The sequence below is a fragment of the Lytechinus variegatus genome, chromosome 14 (genome assembly GCF_018143015.1).
Source record: "Lytechinus variegatus isolate NC3 chromosome 14, Lvar_3.0, whole genome shotgun sequence".
Taxonomy (NCBI): domain Eukaryota; kingdom Metazoa; phylum Echinodermata; class Echinoidea; order Temnopleuroida; family Toxopneustidae; genus Lytechinus; species Lytechinus variegatus.
In genome coordinates this window covers 27,648,712-27,665,000 of record NC_054753.1, presented here as the reverse complement: position 1 = coordinate 27,665,000, position 16,289 = coordinate 27,648,712, and the positions used below count along the sequence as shown (strand labels likewise).

General features: G+C 37.2%; 1 protein-coding gene across 3 annotated transcripts in view; it reads right to left on the bottom strand.

Annotated features, from left to right (window-relative positions):
• Positions 1–12,985, bottom strand: part of LOC121427196 (rootletin-like) — a 63,507-nt gene extending 50,522 nt beyond the window's left edge. Inside the window, exons 1-2 of one of the 3 annotated variants that reach the window (XM_041623468.1) lie at positions 12,965–12,985; positions 3,016–3,315 (exon numbers count right to left, since the gene is read on the bottom strand). In XM_041623468.1, the coding sequence (XP_041479402.1) occupies positions 3,016–3,315; positions 12,965–12,970 (306 nt within the window). In that variant the 5' untranslated portion in view covers positions 12,971–12,985. Of the gene's footprint in view, positions 1–604; positions 626–3,015; positions 3,316–9,410; positions 9,928–12,964 lie in introns of those variants that run through there. The other 2 variants (XM_041623470.1, XM_041623471.1) reach the window with 2 other exon arrangements.
• Positions 12,986–16,289: the final 3,304 nt, after the last annotated feature.

The window sequence follows — 16,289 nt, the reverse complement described above, 5'->3', positions numbered from 1 at the left end:
CCCCCACTACTCAGTGGATGTGAAAGTGTGTTAGGGTCCATGGTTTGACTTTGCAAGGAAAGCACATTTTCATAAACACCCCCCCCCTCCCCTATTCTACAAAGCACACACTTTTGGGGGGTTCGGGTGACTCCTGACATGGGCACATTTTAATGCAGTAATGTTTGTTATCACTTCAGACATGAAATAGAACCACATTAATGTTCCCATAAAAAGCAGGGAAAAACAATTGTATACTGCATTTGCATGCTAGTATGTGGGACTACAGGTATAAAAATAGTGAAAATGATCAAAACTATTGTACATGTGTGTCTTTCAGAAACCCGCTCAGAATTGCCCAATTGGGAATTGGGAATTTGTGATAGCATCATTACAATGTACATGTACATGTAGCATACCTGTACAGTATGTCAGCAAACCAACACAAAGGTCAACTTTGAAACTGTCAAACTACATAGTACACACGTGTTCAATTTCATTGAAAGTTAAACCGGCAGCACAACCATATTCAACATGAAAGGAAGTACCTGGAGCTGATTAGAAGTAAATATTCCCACGTTTTGAATCCTAATCCTTCTCAAAAATTCAAGAAAACATTTCTTACCATCTTGGTAGATTTCAAACTTCATAGGCAGTGTTAAATTATTCCAATTTCCAAGAGAGAGTTTGAAAAGTTACAAAGGGAAGAGACTGTTCAAGGCTGCCACGTACATCACGAAACAATACATGTACATGTACGTACATGTACAAGTTCAGCGTATCCCCTACCCACTACACATCCCACGCTTTAATAAGATAGTACGAAGTGCTAAAAGGATACAGAAACTGTATGTGACACAGAGATAAATATAAGGTATTTCCTGCTTTCGCAATCAACCTCAGGAAGTGAATTCTGGCGGCAGGTTTGTAAAGTGCAATTAACAGGAACTGGCTACTCAGGACAGAAAGTTAAAATAATGATCATTCAAACAAATATTCTCATTAATGTCTGCATCATAAAGGAATCATCGTTTCAAATAAATAGATTTTAGTGTGTGGGGTAATGAAAATTCTTTCTTGACAGCTCTACAAGTACATGTAGGCCTTCACACTGTATACGAACCAACTTCAAAGAAAATGGCAATTAATTAACTTTTGGGGGGAAAATATATAAATGGCCACATCTCGAAAACAGAAAGAGGTTCACACAATTCATAGGAAAGAAAACGAGAAAGGATGGGAGATACAACATACAACATTTTTTCATTGAGCAGAAATGGTACTGAGCATTTCCTCCTTTTTAATTTTTTTCTTATTTCATTTCAATAATTTATCTTCATTGAATTAAGAAAATCAAAAGTATATCAACTGTCTATTGAGAGTGACTCAAGACAAGAACGTTATACACCATGAGGACAAAGTACTTGAAGCATTGGCAAGTTAAGTTGACCCTGGAAATTTAGCTTTCAATCAGATATAAACTGCAGATGTGAAAACTATCAATACGGCATGCTTGTAATACACCCAAAATTAGATTTGATTTCCTATCACATGTACAAGTATACTGAGCACTATTAAACGGTTTAAACCCAAACAAAAATGTGTACAGTAGCTGCTGTGAATATGTACAATGCTGGAACTCAAACTCTGGAGTTAATAACTCCATGCTGAAACTAGTGAAATGTCTGCATCTATAAAGTACAAAGGTCAAATCAAATTTCAAAATTAATATGTTTTAAAAGTTAGAAAAAGTATAATTAATACCGGTAGTCTATATTTGGCTATCTTGAGCTTACATTACGTTTGCTTTAATGCCCATTAAATAGCTACATTACATGGATTTATAAACATATCTTTAAACGATAGTGCTTTTGCCTTCATCATAAAAGAGGAAGTAATTAGCCCAAGAATGTCCTGGAACCAAAAAAGAACGGTAAAAAGCTGTATTTGTACTTGTATTCATGAAAATGTTTCTTGCTGTTTTCTCCTTCTTTAATAGCTCAGTGTAAAATAAGGATACACCAGTAAATCATTTTTTTTCATTAACACATTTTACATGTACCACTAATAAAAGATACCCATGATGCCCCAATCAATAGTAACTATATTAATGCACATTTGTCACGTGCCGGTAGTCATGAGTCCTCATGGTGAAGTAAAGAAGGAAAGGATGTAGTACAAGAGTCATATTAAGTGAATGTTTTTTTGAATAGCCAGATTTTCAGAAAGATTTTGAAGACCTACAGTACAAGGGGTAGGAGTATTATGGATGCCTTTTTATGGAAAAAATCCAAATAAATTGCACAGCACATTGAAATAATAAAAAATGAATGACCCCCCCCCCCCCCCCCCCGTCTTTCCATCCAATAAAATCGTGACAGTGTTGACATTGGCTGAAATTGGCCATTATCACAATTTAGTATTGACCAGTTTAATATTCCATTCTAATTTAATATTCTATCCTCATTTATGAATGCTGTAGATACAAAACCTCTACAGACTGAGTCGACAGTGTACATGTACATATGTACATGTAGTTGAAATAAATCTGCATTACACCCTACATACATGTACATGTGTATTTTATAGGCCCAAGAAGTGTAAACAAGTGCTGAACACCGTTCCTGCTAGGATGCTGTTCAAACAACTACTAATTACAAAATTCTACCTCTATGATCCAACCATTTTGGGTATCAAAGAATACTGTATAGATGAAGGTGGTCTTTGCTAATTGACCGTGGACCTACAATAAATAAGAACTCTAGGTGTATTCTGCTGGGAAAAACACTAGGAGATGAAATAAATGTTGGATCAAGCTGAAAATTATAAATACAAGTATCCATCTCAAGCAAGCAAAGCTCTGGCCTGGAATTATCAGAATTAGATGTCCATAGCAAATTACAACTCGGTCTGTATCTATGCAGCATACACACATTGTATTTTGAATGAAAAGATCAATGAGTTTCCCACATGGGCCAATAGTGTGGATCCTTGTTCATCATCTTTATTAGCAATCCATGCATTGCCTTTACTCACCCTGTCTGAGAGTGCTTGGTACTTGATAGCCAGTTCATCCCGATCTGCTCTGCTGGAAGACAGCAGATCTTCAACCCTACTCAGCTCATTCTGCAGCATCCGATTCTCCTCCTGGAGGCTCCCCAGGGCAGGGTTCCTCCCGGCCATCCCGTCGTCAAAGTCCTCGTCTGCTGCAAGGTTCTTGGTGACGATCTCCCGGATGCGGGCCGGGACCTTGGTGGTGGTGTCCCCCTCTCCTTTCACAGGTGGTGTCAGATCTCCGTTGTTGCTTTCGTGGGAAAGGACAGTTTGTTCCAATTTCTAGGAGGGGAGAAGAAAATTTTGAAGAATAATCACTATTTTTATTACAGTTGGTGGTCACAAGGAACATTTTTCTGAATGCAGAGGATAATATTGCTTCAAATATTGTACGAAATAATGACCCTGTCTTCTAATTTGGAGCCAACAATCATTAGGAATACTGCAGCGGAGTGAAACTCTAGAATCATAGCCAAAACATGCATGAAAAGAATTCCTCGCTCAGTTTACAGTTCTGCAGTTTACTCTGTATTCCGTCCGTTAAATCTCAAACCGGGGAACTATTACTGGCTCAACTAAAGCGATATGGAGACAAGCTGTCATGTTACCTAAGAAAAATAAACTTGAGCCTTGGGGGCAACCAGGAATACTGCAAGTTGCTCAATGCTGTGTCCTTAACAGTGTACATTTAAACAAAGTTATTTTGCTGCACATTCACAAGATGTAAAATAACCCGAGGTGAGAATTTTGCTCAGGCGCCAGGCGGACATTCAAAGTTTAAGAGACAAGACTTGGTAAAGATTATACACTAAAATGAAGAGATCTCTTGGCTAGCCAAAGTTTAGAGGTAAAAACATTTTGGTCGACCTCAACGATTTCCCTGGAGTGGCATAGAGTTTTTCTCTAAACGTTTCCCAATTACCGTATGCAGGCATATCCACACACATTTTGCAATGGGTGTTTTTGCTTTATTTTGTGGATCAAGGAAGCCCACTTCTTGGTAATGTGAAGTTGGATTGGCTAAATTGTTGGCTGGCCAAAATGATTTTTGGGGCGAGCCAAAATTTTGTGCTACATGTAAGGTCAAACCATTGAAGCAAAAAGGATCAAACCTACATTCATGACTTATGTACATAAATTGTAATGTGCCTTACTGTATACAGTAGAAATTATGCTGAAAATTTTCAATAGAACGGGTGACGAACATAAATGTACATGTATGTAATGATGAAGAAAATTATAATTTACAAATACATACAGCCTATAGTGATAGGAAGCAACATTGCAGTACCATCTGTGCTGTGCATCAGGTGTCAAGAAATGTGTAAATTTGAATGGGTTGCCGATGGCAACAATGATAAACGACATTTCTCTCCAACTGTGAGTTTCCAGCCAGGCTAGAAACAATGGTATTCCCGTCAAACAAGATTGCTGATAAAGCAAACAACTTCAGACAAACTTGTGTTGATATTAGAATTTTACTGCTTCTTTGATGTGGGAATGGAATGATAACACAATTGACCAATATACACTAAAACCAGAGATTAGCTAAAATTCACTCCTTCGTGTACTTCACATACACAAAATGCATACAGGATTTACATGTACATGTACAATGGGTTGTGTCATTAGGTGGTTTCAGACCGCCTCGAAGTTCGCCAGTTCCAGGTATTCTCTGATCGGGAAATTTACCCCGATCAGAAAATACCAGGTATTTTGGTAATGTGAAAGCAAACTACGCGTAATCTCCCCGAAAGAAAATACCCGCTAAATAGTAGGTACTTGGCGAAATTACGAGAACTTTCGTGGGGATTTTTCCAAGGTCGCAGGTATTTTGGCGATGTGAAAGCAAATTACGGGAACTTTTATCCCAGCGTGTCGTTGGGCGCGGCGGCGTGGGTGGCTGCTGGGCTAGAGATTTTGAATCTCCCGCCTTGCCTGCTTATCAGACCACACTGCGCATGCTCGTAACTTCGGGAACTTATCCCGAAGGATGTGTTTCGGGGCGGTGTGAATGCAGGAATAATTAACGGGTATTTTTTAGCCTTAAAAAGTTCTCGTAATTTAACGGGGATTCTTGTGATCGAGGCGGTTTGAAACCGCCTAGTGAGAACACTTCATGTACATGTAATTGAACTTTTTAAATTTTGTCTACTTTCTGAGAGTTAATAACTTACTCTTGATTTGATCAAAGGAATGGCTGACTTATTTTTTAAAAATGATCTAAAGATCAAATTATTACCATCTACATCTGTACAACATGCAACATATGCACAGACATTTTACACCCTCGGTAGGGCCTTGAGTGAACAATGTTGATCGTCATCATGCTTGTTGAATAAACCTCATTATCATGAATAATTAATTACTTTGGTATGTTCCATTCATGTTCTCTCTGCCAGCTGTGAGAGATCAATAATAGTGACAAAACAAGCTCAGGAATACAAAAGACAGCAGTCCTATTAACATCAAAGTCACAATCAATCCATACACCAAATGATGCTCTCACACATTGTATTGTCAACATGGGAAAAAGTTTTCAAACAATACAAGAATCTTGAATAACAAGAGACCTTTAATCCATGGTCAATAATAGGGTACACATTACCGGTACCCCCAGAAGCCTTTTAAGGGGAGCTGTAGTGGACTACAAATCCTCTGTGTACTTTGCAAGTATTTGTAGAGTAAAGGGCTTCATTGATAAAATTGGAATCTAGTTGTATGGGTTACATGTAGTTTTAGCATGCAGACCCATCAAAGTTTTGAGGTGGTTTTTATGTCAAAATTACTGCAATCAACTCACTCTACAATGTACTGCAAAATAATTACCATCCAAACAAATTGTACTATGCCGAAATGTACAGTGAATGTACAACTTTGCAGTGTGTACTATACAGAATAAAGTGACCAACTACTGTACTAGTTATCATTTGGTTCACCATTAGTTTGTCCACTATCCACATGGTCTAATTGCCATTTCATCTACTAATCAGTTGGTCCAATATCCATACCATTTGGTCTAATTGGATTAAGAGTTATTGGGCAAAATGATTGAAAAAAAATGGGTATTAGACCAACTGGCTACGAGACAAAATGGTCGTAGACGAACTGGTGATTAGACAAAGTGATTAGAGGACCAAATGGTTATTGGACCAAATGACTGTTAGACGAAATGTTGATGGACCGAATGGCATTAGATTAAATGAAGGTAGACAATGTGATGAGTGGACGAGTTGGCAGTACATGTAGATGAATTGGCAATGTTACCTGAAATACATGTACTGTACATGTAGCATGATTGGATTCACTACTGGTTTTCATGCATACTGTTGGTGTATAAATTTGCTGTACCCATGTGTATACATAAGATGTAGGTGGATGTATAAAACACATCATTTGCAATATTCAATTAAATTTTAAACAAGAAGTGCCACAGAATTATACTGTATGGGGGTCATGAAGAATTAATATCTATGATCTACTGTGTTACATTACAACAGCAAACATCATACTTGGATACCACAAGACACAAAGTACCAAACACTGTCTGAATCAGCAGACTACTTAATTTAAGCTGATTTAACTGTACCCTGGGGATTAGGATTAGTAGCTTACAGTTACATGTACATGGTTGGATGCCTGTAGTAAATCTATATTCTTATAATGATCACTGGCTTATCCTTAAAACTGGATCAATTAAATTGGTGTCTTTCCGACTCATGCGTAAATGAGGAATAGTGAGCGAATGCTTGTAATGATCACATGTGTTGATGGGGAGCAATCATCTGCAGTGCACATGACCTGTCAGACTCTGTACTGCAGGGATACCATCACCAGATCAGGGAGATGCTCACATCCAAAACTGAACATAACAAGGAGGTGGGGGCTTTTTATACATTGTTCATAGAAGTCCCTACCAGTTTCTTGCAAGCTTATGAAAGAAAGACTTTTCTAGATGTTTCTCATCCCTAATACACAAAACAAACACCTACATGATTCTCCAGGAGTTCAGGAGGTAGGCTATAAAAGCTATTAAAATGTTTTTGAAGTTTTTTTTTTACTTCACCATCTACATGTACCGTAAGTAACGGTGTATTAACCGCACCTTTTTCTCGGCGGGATAGAAGCAAAAGTCGGGGGTGCGGTTTATACACGGTGACGGGTCTGAGCCAGCCCGCCGTAACCCCTCCCGTACATGTACGATGTCTGCCAGATCACAACACATCGAGTGGCCGGGCGTAGCCGCCCAGGCAATGTCGTTTAGAGGGGTATGAGCCGAGGGTAATGGGAAGCAATTATTATGATCTTAATCAAATATTGTCCATAACAAACGCACCCACCTTCATGACACTAATTTTGACTTTATTCTTGATTCAAAGTAGTGAAGTTCCCTGGCTAATTTAAAAGCGACGCCAAGCATACTCGGTAATATTTTGTCACTGCTGAGCGAGAGTTGAGTGAGCTTAATTATTGCGTTGTAATGTGGTTGTAGTGCGACTTAAGCTGGCGCTATTCAAAGTCCCTTTTCGCGCCAGCTTGTTTTTTTCCTTCCTGTTTGCTTTTCATAAGATACCATGTAAACCACGCACGAGAGAGACGGCACGACGCCGTAAAAAAACAACTGGAAAAAATGTCAATTTCTTTGTTTCTTGAACCTTCCTGTAATCCCGTATCCAAAATTCATGCTAAGACATCAAATTTCTGAAAGTGATTGTGAGATTGTGATGCAAAAAATGTGAATGTTTCTTCCTCCTACGCTGGGAAAGACACAGATCATAATTTGATAAGATGTACTGGCATGACTGGTACTGTATCGTAGTTTGCAATGTAATGGCAGTGCTGTGTGTGTACACTGTGACTGTGAGGTGAGTGTATAAGTTGCCAATATTGTCGGCCGGGGACCGTTCTTTCTTTCTAACATTTGTAGATGAATTGATCAAGAACAGCATATTTCCGCATACCGATAATCTCTTTGGATACTTTGAAATCTTAAAAACTTAGATTTTGTTTCTTCGTACATGTACCTCAAATATGCATGTAAATGTGAGAATTTTTTTTTTTTTTTTTTTTTAGTCCAAAGTTGGGGGTGCGGTTAATACACGGGTGCGGTTAATACACCGTTACTTACGGTACATGTAGATACATAACTGGGCGTTGTGGCGTGCGCCTGTAATCCAAGCTGTGGGGAAGTTACAAATTGATGCAGAGGTTCGAGGTTCGAGCCCTGGTCACGTCTTTCGGATGGTGACGTTAAAGGTCGGTCCCAGACGTAAATAATCATATCTGATTGATACACGTCTGACAAAACTCAAACACACACACACACATAACGGCTTTCTTCAAAATGATACTGAAAATGTTCGGTCTAATACAGGTATGTTTTAATCATAATTTCCTTCCTCAGAAAAAAATAACTAAATCAACAATGTAGAGTATGTAATGACTACATAAAACTAGCAATGCATGATTTATAGTGCCTAGTAGTACTCTAGATACTGCTGGTATTACAAAAAAGTTCAATCACAACATTCCATATTAGTTAATTACTGTTTCATCAAAATACAATCTACATGTATCTGTAAAATAGAAGGTTAGGTCAACTGCACCGATTTAAATTATGATTTTTTTTAAACCAGGTTTAGAATTTTCACTTATACATGTACATGTTCATATATCACGAAGATTGTAAAGTTTGACTTTGAGAGAGACTTTTTTAAAGCAATGATATCAACATCGCATCAAAACCTGTTTTGTTGGACATGTAGAGCTCTGCAACTTAGTTTAAATTGGGCTAAATTTCACCAGATTTCAAACAACTAAAATATACTTTCACACTGTTTAACAAAACCAGATACATGTAGGCCTAGCTGCCAAGTTGAATCAAGCCAATTTATATCTTAAAATAATAAATATATTTCTATCTAACAATCACAAGTTCAATATGCTAAAATTTGCCACTATAAAATGAAATATACAAACACACAATTCATATATATTTCTACTTCATTTTTTTTTTGGTTATATGGTAGAAAAGATGAGTAAAATGATTTATGAAAAAACTTGTGTGGGTCTCACTTGACAGTCTACAATTTGTAGACTGTCAAGTGAGACCCACACAAGTTTTTTTTTTTTTTTGTAGTACAAAATATACCTTACCCAATTCACGAATATTCACATTCATTGATTCAGTTATCATAATCATGGTCTTGTTACAAAACAAAGGCCACAAATAATCTTGATACTTTTCTATGACTCATTTTTCTTTATATCACATTCAAATAATCTTGTTTCTCTTCTGCCAGAGGCTGAGCTGGGTGAACAAACACAAAATTGCACGATCGGGACCACACACTCAAATTACAGCAGACGCATTTTACCTGAATTACTCTTTCGAGTCGTTCTTCTCTATCCGACATTTTCTCTCCTATTTTCTCCAGATAGTTCAAGATTGGCCTTTACTGACCAAACTATCCAATGACAAATGTTCAACAGGGCATGATGACCTGAAAACTATATAAACACCGATAAAGCCCGGTCAAAATACACATCCATTCATGCACCTCCGCGGTGAGGAAAATAGATGCTAGCAGCTGTCCGACATCCGGTACGTCAACACCGGGGGAAGTTGCGGGGAGGTACTGGCCCGTAGACCGTTGGGAGACAAAAGCGTACACCGATTGATGGAATCAAAAATCCTCTCATATGTAACTGAACATGGTCGTAATGAGGATTGAAAATCCTGTGCAATCGTTGTATCCCGATGAACGGAAAAATATAGAATACTCGCCGGTGGACGCAAGGTATCAACAAAAATACTGGCGAATCACCCCTTTCCCACGCTCTTTGCACTCGTGGACTGGTAAAAAATATCCACCGTGAGTGCATGCAATGAGCAATGCGTTGGATCGCGACGATCGACGAGAGAAATATCGGGGAATCGTCGGGTCAAAGGTTGATCTACGGTAGGCGGTACCCACGCGGCCCCCAGCAGATTCTTGAATTCAAGCGTTACGTTGCATGGCAACGAGTTAAGAACTTGAGCAAAGATTGGCAGAAGCCGGATAGCTAACGATATTTACCAACGTTTTATGCAGAAACATGTAGATCAACTTACGTTGAGCTCAAAAGTAAATCTAACGGGACATTCAACAGTTTAGCATTTGGGATAAAATCTAAGGGTTGAAAAGATATGTTTGTAACTTGCATGTATGGTAAAGCCACAAAAATGAGATAACAAAGTTATCCAAATCCACATGTATTCCAAAAGAAATCTAGGTGGGTTATTAATATAATGAGATGGACATCTACCAAGCATTTGATTTAAAAAATGGAAAGCCCAAACAGACCATTTCCACCCTTTCATTCACCTTTCCATATCTCTAATCTCAGCTTCATGCCTTGATTCATGCATATTCATAAGGAGCTTTACATCTGTGAATAGAATGGGGTAGTACAAGGTTTTACGATGGGAATATTATTAGTGGGAAAATGGGTGTCATTTTGCAACATTAGGTCGAAGGGGAGCTCATTGGCAACATAAACATGAATTCAAGCAATAAATCTAAAAACAATTCAAAAACCTCAGAGGGTCTTCTAAGATGAGATTAACTGCAGTGGATGGGGGGGACATACCCAATATTCAAGAGAGGTGTGCGATCACAGGAGCAGGAAACCTTTATAATTGGGTCTCTGCATAACCATTTCATTTATAGCCATTTTTGTAAATAAATCTGGGAAGTGTTACTAAAAATTATTAATTCACATTTGATTTTATAGCCATCATGTAATGCACTCTTTTATTCACCTAGTTTATCTTCACTTCAAGACTTTTGTTTAAGGGGGTGTGGTAATTTTTTTATTTTCATTAAAAAATGTTCTTATGTATGTGTTTCCCGTAAAATTAAACTTATTCAGCGAACTTAATATCAAAATCATTATAATCAATCATTATTATAATACAAACAATAATAAAAAAATAATAATAATAGTAATACAGGGGTCCGTTGCAGAAAGAGTTGCGTTTAAACGCAAGTCAAAAAATCAATCGCAAGTCCAAAATGCGCGCAGTTGATTGGTTGAAAATCAAGTTGCGCATGATTTTTAGAGTTGCGTTTGATTGCAACTCTTTCTGCAATGGGCCCCACATGATATAAATAATAATAATCATCATTATTATCAATTTATCATCATTATTTTCACCACCACCATCATCATCATCAATATTCATTATCAATATTATTGTAGTAAACAGTAACAAAAATTTCCTTCAGCCACAGGTTAATCAACTTTGTGCTACACTCAACCCAGGTGATGTGAATGAGAACTCTTGTTGGATTATACTTCCTTGAATGCACAGATCACCAGAAATGACAGCTCCAGCCTTTGGCTGGTTACTTATAATAATTGTGTGTCTTGGATGAGATTACTTTTACATAGACATGGACATACAAATGCCTATTATTATGTGCTGGCACATCAGGTGGGTGTTTCATAAAGCTGTTCGTAAGATAAGAGCGACTTTAAGAACAACTGGTGATCCTTTCTTTTGGTAAATGGTATATTCATTGGCGATGGTTAAGCGTGTAAGAAAGGTTCACCAGTCGTTCTTAAAGTCGCTCTTACATGTAACTTTACGAACAGCTTTATGAAACGGGCCCCAGAGTATTAAAAACTGTTAATTAGTAGTGAGATATTTGTTTGCCATCCAATTAAGTACGAAGCAAGCTTTGTTTGCACTTTTATAACACACAGCCTTGGCAAAATATAGGATGAATTTACAGTTCAGTGAATATTGTGAAGTGGAGATATGAGAAAGAAATGAAAAACATGTTTTTCAAAGAAAATGATTTCACAATAGAAATAAAATTCAAATTGATTCAATTTTGGATCTGTACATTGTATGTGATAGTCCAAGGATTATAGTGCAATAAGATATCATATACAATTAAAACTTTAAAAGTATCATGGATTACATGTACATCACAAACAACAGGTACTTTAAATACTATTTAGGTCTATAAATAATTCAAACAAATGTTAAGAGTAAGACTTAAGTAATAGATATACATGTATATTCCTTATTCCGTACATAGTAAATTTATCTCAATTTCCAGTGGTCAAATAGTGCCCAAGGCTGTCAAAGAGAAGAGTGTCTTTGAAATCTTTTGTGGGGAAAGTAAACTCAAGACAAGTACTTGTTATCATGGTTATTTCCCACTCTTTTTACAATTCAGGGTTAGCAAATTTTAATGAAATATGAAGTTAGACCAACTTTTATTAAAGGTAAACTTATCTGATCCATAATAAGAAATGGATTATACTAAACTACAACCATCACCATGCCCTGGGAATGAATAGAAATGCAGCAATCCTGTGTAAAACTCTGCCATGATGAACACAATAAATGAAGTAATTTACATACGAATTTTCTTAAACTTACGATTGGTGAGATGAACTTTAAAATGTTGTACTTTCACACTAAATATTGAATTGGTATATCAGCAATTGAAATGTTGGAGTAGTTGGACAAGTGACAACATTTTCCAAATGTCATATGCTACCTTGCACAAATCCAACAACTATTAAGTGTTGGATCATACCATTAAACAAAAATTTCAAACCATTTGAATTTTTGTTTTCAATTATTTAACATTTAGAAAAGGTTGTCACTGCTCCAACCTTTCAACTGCTCATTTAACATTCAGTTTTAGCATGTTGCTGCATAAATGACCATTATCCATCAGTTGCAATTGCTTTGATTTTGCCAGAAGACAAATTTTTACAACATGAAAAAAATCATAGAAGTGAGCAGAGAGAAAAAAAAAACTATATATATATATATATATATATATATATATATATATATATATACACACACCAAAAGTTATAGGATAATATTACATATCAAATGATAATTGCCACATTTACTTACAATCATTGTTATGCAAATAGTGAAAAGTGGCATCTCTTCACAGAGCATAAACACTGTCCAGAATAAGCCTGTAGAGGGTGTCCTCCATATTTAGGCATAATTATGTTCCTGATCATGAATCCCTTTGTCTTTATAACCATGAACAAAAATGTTTTCATGAGCCAAAGTCAAAAGAACTTATCACTGAACACTTAAATGTTGTACGTAATCGATCTCAGTCCCAGTGATTTTGGAATCTACGTTCCCAAGAGCCTGAAGGCAGCACAAAACATGAAAAAGGACTTCCTATACTGCAACACGATTACTCCATGAATCCCATCAGGCACATCTCATGCATCGATAATGACATCCTCTTTGACAAAAAGGAAACATTGGATGACAGAGATCAAGTGGCACAGGCCCTGAAACTGCATCACCTGTGAAACAACAGCAGCACACCTGATTAAAGATAATCACCGAGTTTGTCCCATCTCTGTCAACGGAAGCGTCTTCATGGATAACCCCTTCATTGTGATGTCACAAACTCTGGAAGTACTATACCACTCGGAGAAACTGTTTATTCCTCCGACAGGCACAGATTTTTGACAAATATCAGCTCATCCTTTTATTTTCCACAGACACACACTCATCTAGTCAATACGTCCTTCAGATGACTAGTTTCCCTCTATAATATTTACTCCCACATTATGCTACGTTTAATAGAATGACAATGGATGCAATTGACAAGTTCCCCCCAAAGCGTTGTTGCCATCCTTTAGCTGTGTATCATCTTCAGGCAGGATGGGGATTTGTGAACTGGGTCCATGCTTTCAGAGTATAGTGAAATATGATCAGAATCATTGAACAGATTTCTGAAATGGAAACTAGTTTCATATAAAAGGGTGTTGATATAAAGGAAAACAATGGGCCCTCAACCTACAATGTACCATTGCTAGTCAAGTTAAGAGAGCGGATGAGTGGGGAAATGCTACAAATTCAAACAAAAATAGTTCTTTATAAAATACAAACGTAAAAATGATTAACAAGTATTTGGATCAAACTAGCCATCATTTACAGGCTCTTAAGTTTTATCATGGCCCATTAATATCAACTTACTACATCCATGAAAATCTTTGCCTCGCACTAAAATTCTTTTAAATGAAAAAAGAATTCCTGCAACAAAGAATATGAAATATGTCATACATTTAATACAAGATGAAAGATTTGATAAGTCTAATCAGGTTATACAGTCATTTCTTATGTTCTAATGTTTCAGCCATGTTACATGCCGCAGTTCAATTCCGTTCATGTTGAGGTCAAAGGTCACGCATGATGAAATCTTTCCCCTCACATGGGTTTCATTCAAGGGGTTTAGGATTACCCCCCACACATACACCAAACACCTTCCATCCATCAACACATTTTAAAATCTGCCCTTCTCCTGACACCTCTGCATGGGGAGGGGGGTCTAAAGTCGTGCTGTACTGGTATTGAAGTCAATTCATGACACTAGTGGGGTCCAAGAAGAAACATTATGAAAGATTTCTGCCTAAATGAGACAGAAAATCGTGTACAACTCTTGAACGCACACACAGGTCACGGAGTGACCCTGAGTGTAAACAGCTGTTTGTGTTACAACTGGGGGAGTGATACATTTTTACAATAGGGGTGATCAAACTCACTGGAGGGACTTTAATTCACTTATAACAAAAAAAATGTTAACTACAGTACTCATGTTGAATGCTCTGATGAAAATTATATGAGTTACACATTCATTAGAACGAGAGGACAAGATTATTGTATAGATCGAGTGCATTATGCGTAAATCATGCTACCATTGCGACCCCTGCCCGGCCGATGGTTCAGGCATGACGATCCTGAGTGACGTCACCGATAGAGACCTCAAATGCCAGGAGAGCAGATTCGACAACTAACTTCATCTAAAAAACACGTATTGAAGATAAAATCCAATGAGGAAATGGCTTTCATTTTCGTGAAATATACATTCCATTCTTCAATAAATCTTGCACCCCGTCGTTAACTGCCCATTCATTCTCGAGCAATGGGGGAATGAATACAGAGTGTCTCAAAATTTGTGTGAAAAAAGTGCATTTTCCATAGAACTTCTGCCAAAAAGCAATGCGTAAGGGAAAGATTAGCCCAAAAACACGAATAGATGAGTTAATCAAATGAGATAGGTTTATGAAAAGGGTATTAAACAATAATTCCATCCCTTTCAATCCAATCCTTTGATCGATCTCTAAAAAATAGCAGGGCCCGCTGGGAGAACGCTTATCGGAACTGAAGTGGCTACCCTGGGTAAATACCATTATCATGTGGTCAAAAGTGTGTATCCAATACCCTTTTCATAAACCCATCCTCCAATTAGCCGCCTAAGAGTAATGCGGATAATTCAATAAAAATTGCGTTCACAAACTCCGAAAATAAGCCGCATTATTTTTACGAGCGCCCGTCCTGAAAAAGGCGGATAATCGTCATGACAACTGGACATGCCCCCTCCGATGCGGTTTTGTTGGAAAAGGGTGACCTTGTGACCTCACCATGGCAATTATCCGCATTCTTTGGAAATGCGTTCATAAACTCAAAATCTTGTCCCGATGCTGCTATTATGCGGATAATAGCAGCATCAAAATAATGCGGATAACTCTGGTCCTCCAAATTTATGACCAAATTATGCTGCTATTAGCCGCATAATTGGGTTTATGAAAGGGGTACAAGTTTGTCCAATAATTCTTATGATCAGTCCAGAGACTTTTATACACAAAGGTATACCTTGGGGATTTATTTGAATACTGAAGTGCTCAGAACAGAGATAATTTTTCTCCATACAGATAGCTCATACTAGAAGGTCTGACTGAGAGACTACATAGTATGATAACTGATTGGGTATTGAATGGAAATATTGCCCATGCATGCATGATGGGAAAAGCCTTGCACTATCAATGGACATATATCACTCAATTTTAATTGTGTTTTACCCTGACAGCCAATAAAATCCATACATATTTTGACACAGATATTTCCATTAATAGAGAGCTGCAGGCTTTAAAGTGAAATTGTCCTTTTGAATTACTACACACTGGTGAGATAATGGGCAAATACCAAAACCAATATTAATTGATTTTTATAATGGAAGATTAAATGCAATTTGGTGGATATAATTCAAATGTACCCTACTGTATTACTCTAGTGACCATGAAGCTTCTATTGGCTTTTAATAGGATAGGCAACTATCAAGAGGTATTTACAAACACAAATATTTGTAACAAGTACTATTGTTACAATCTCTAAATATGAAACACTGATCAAAATACTGATTAACTCC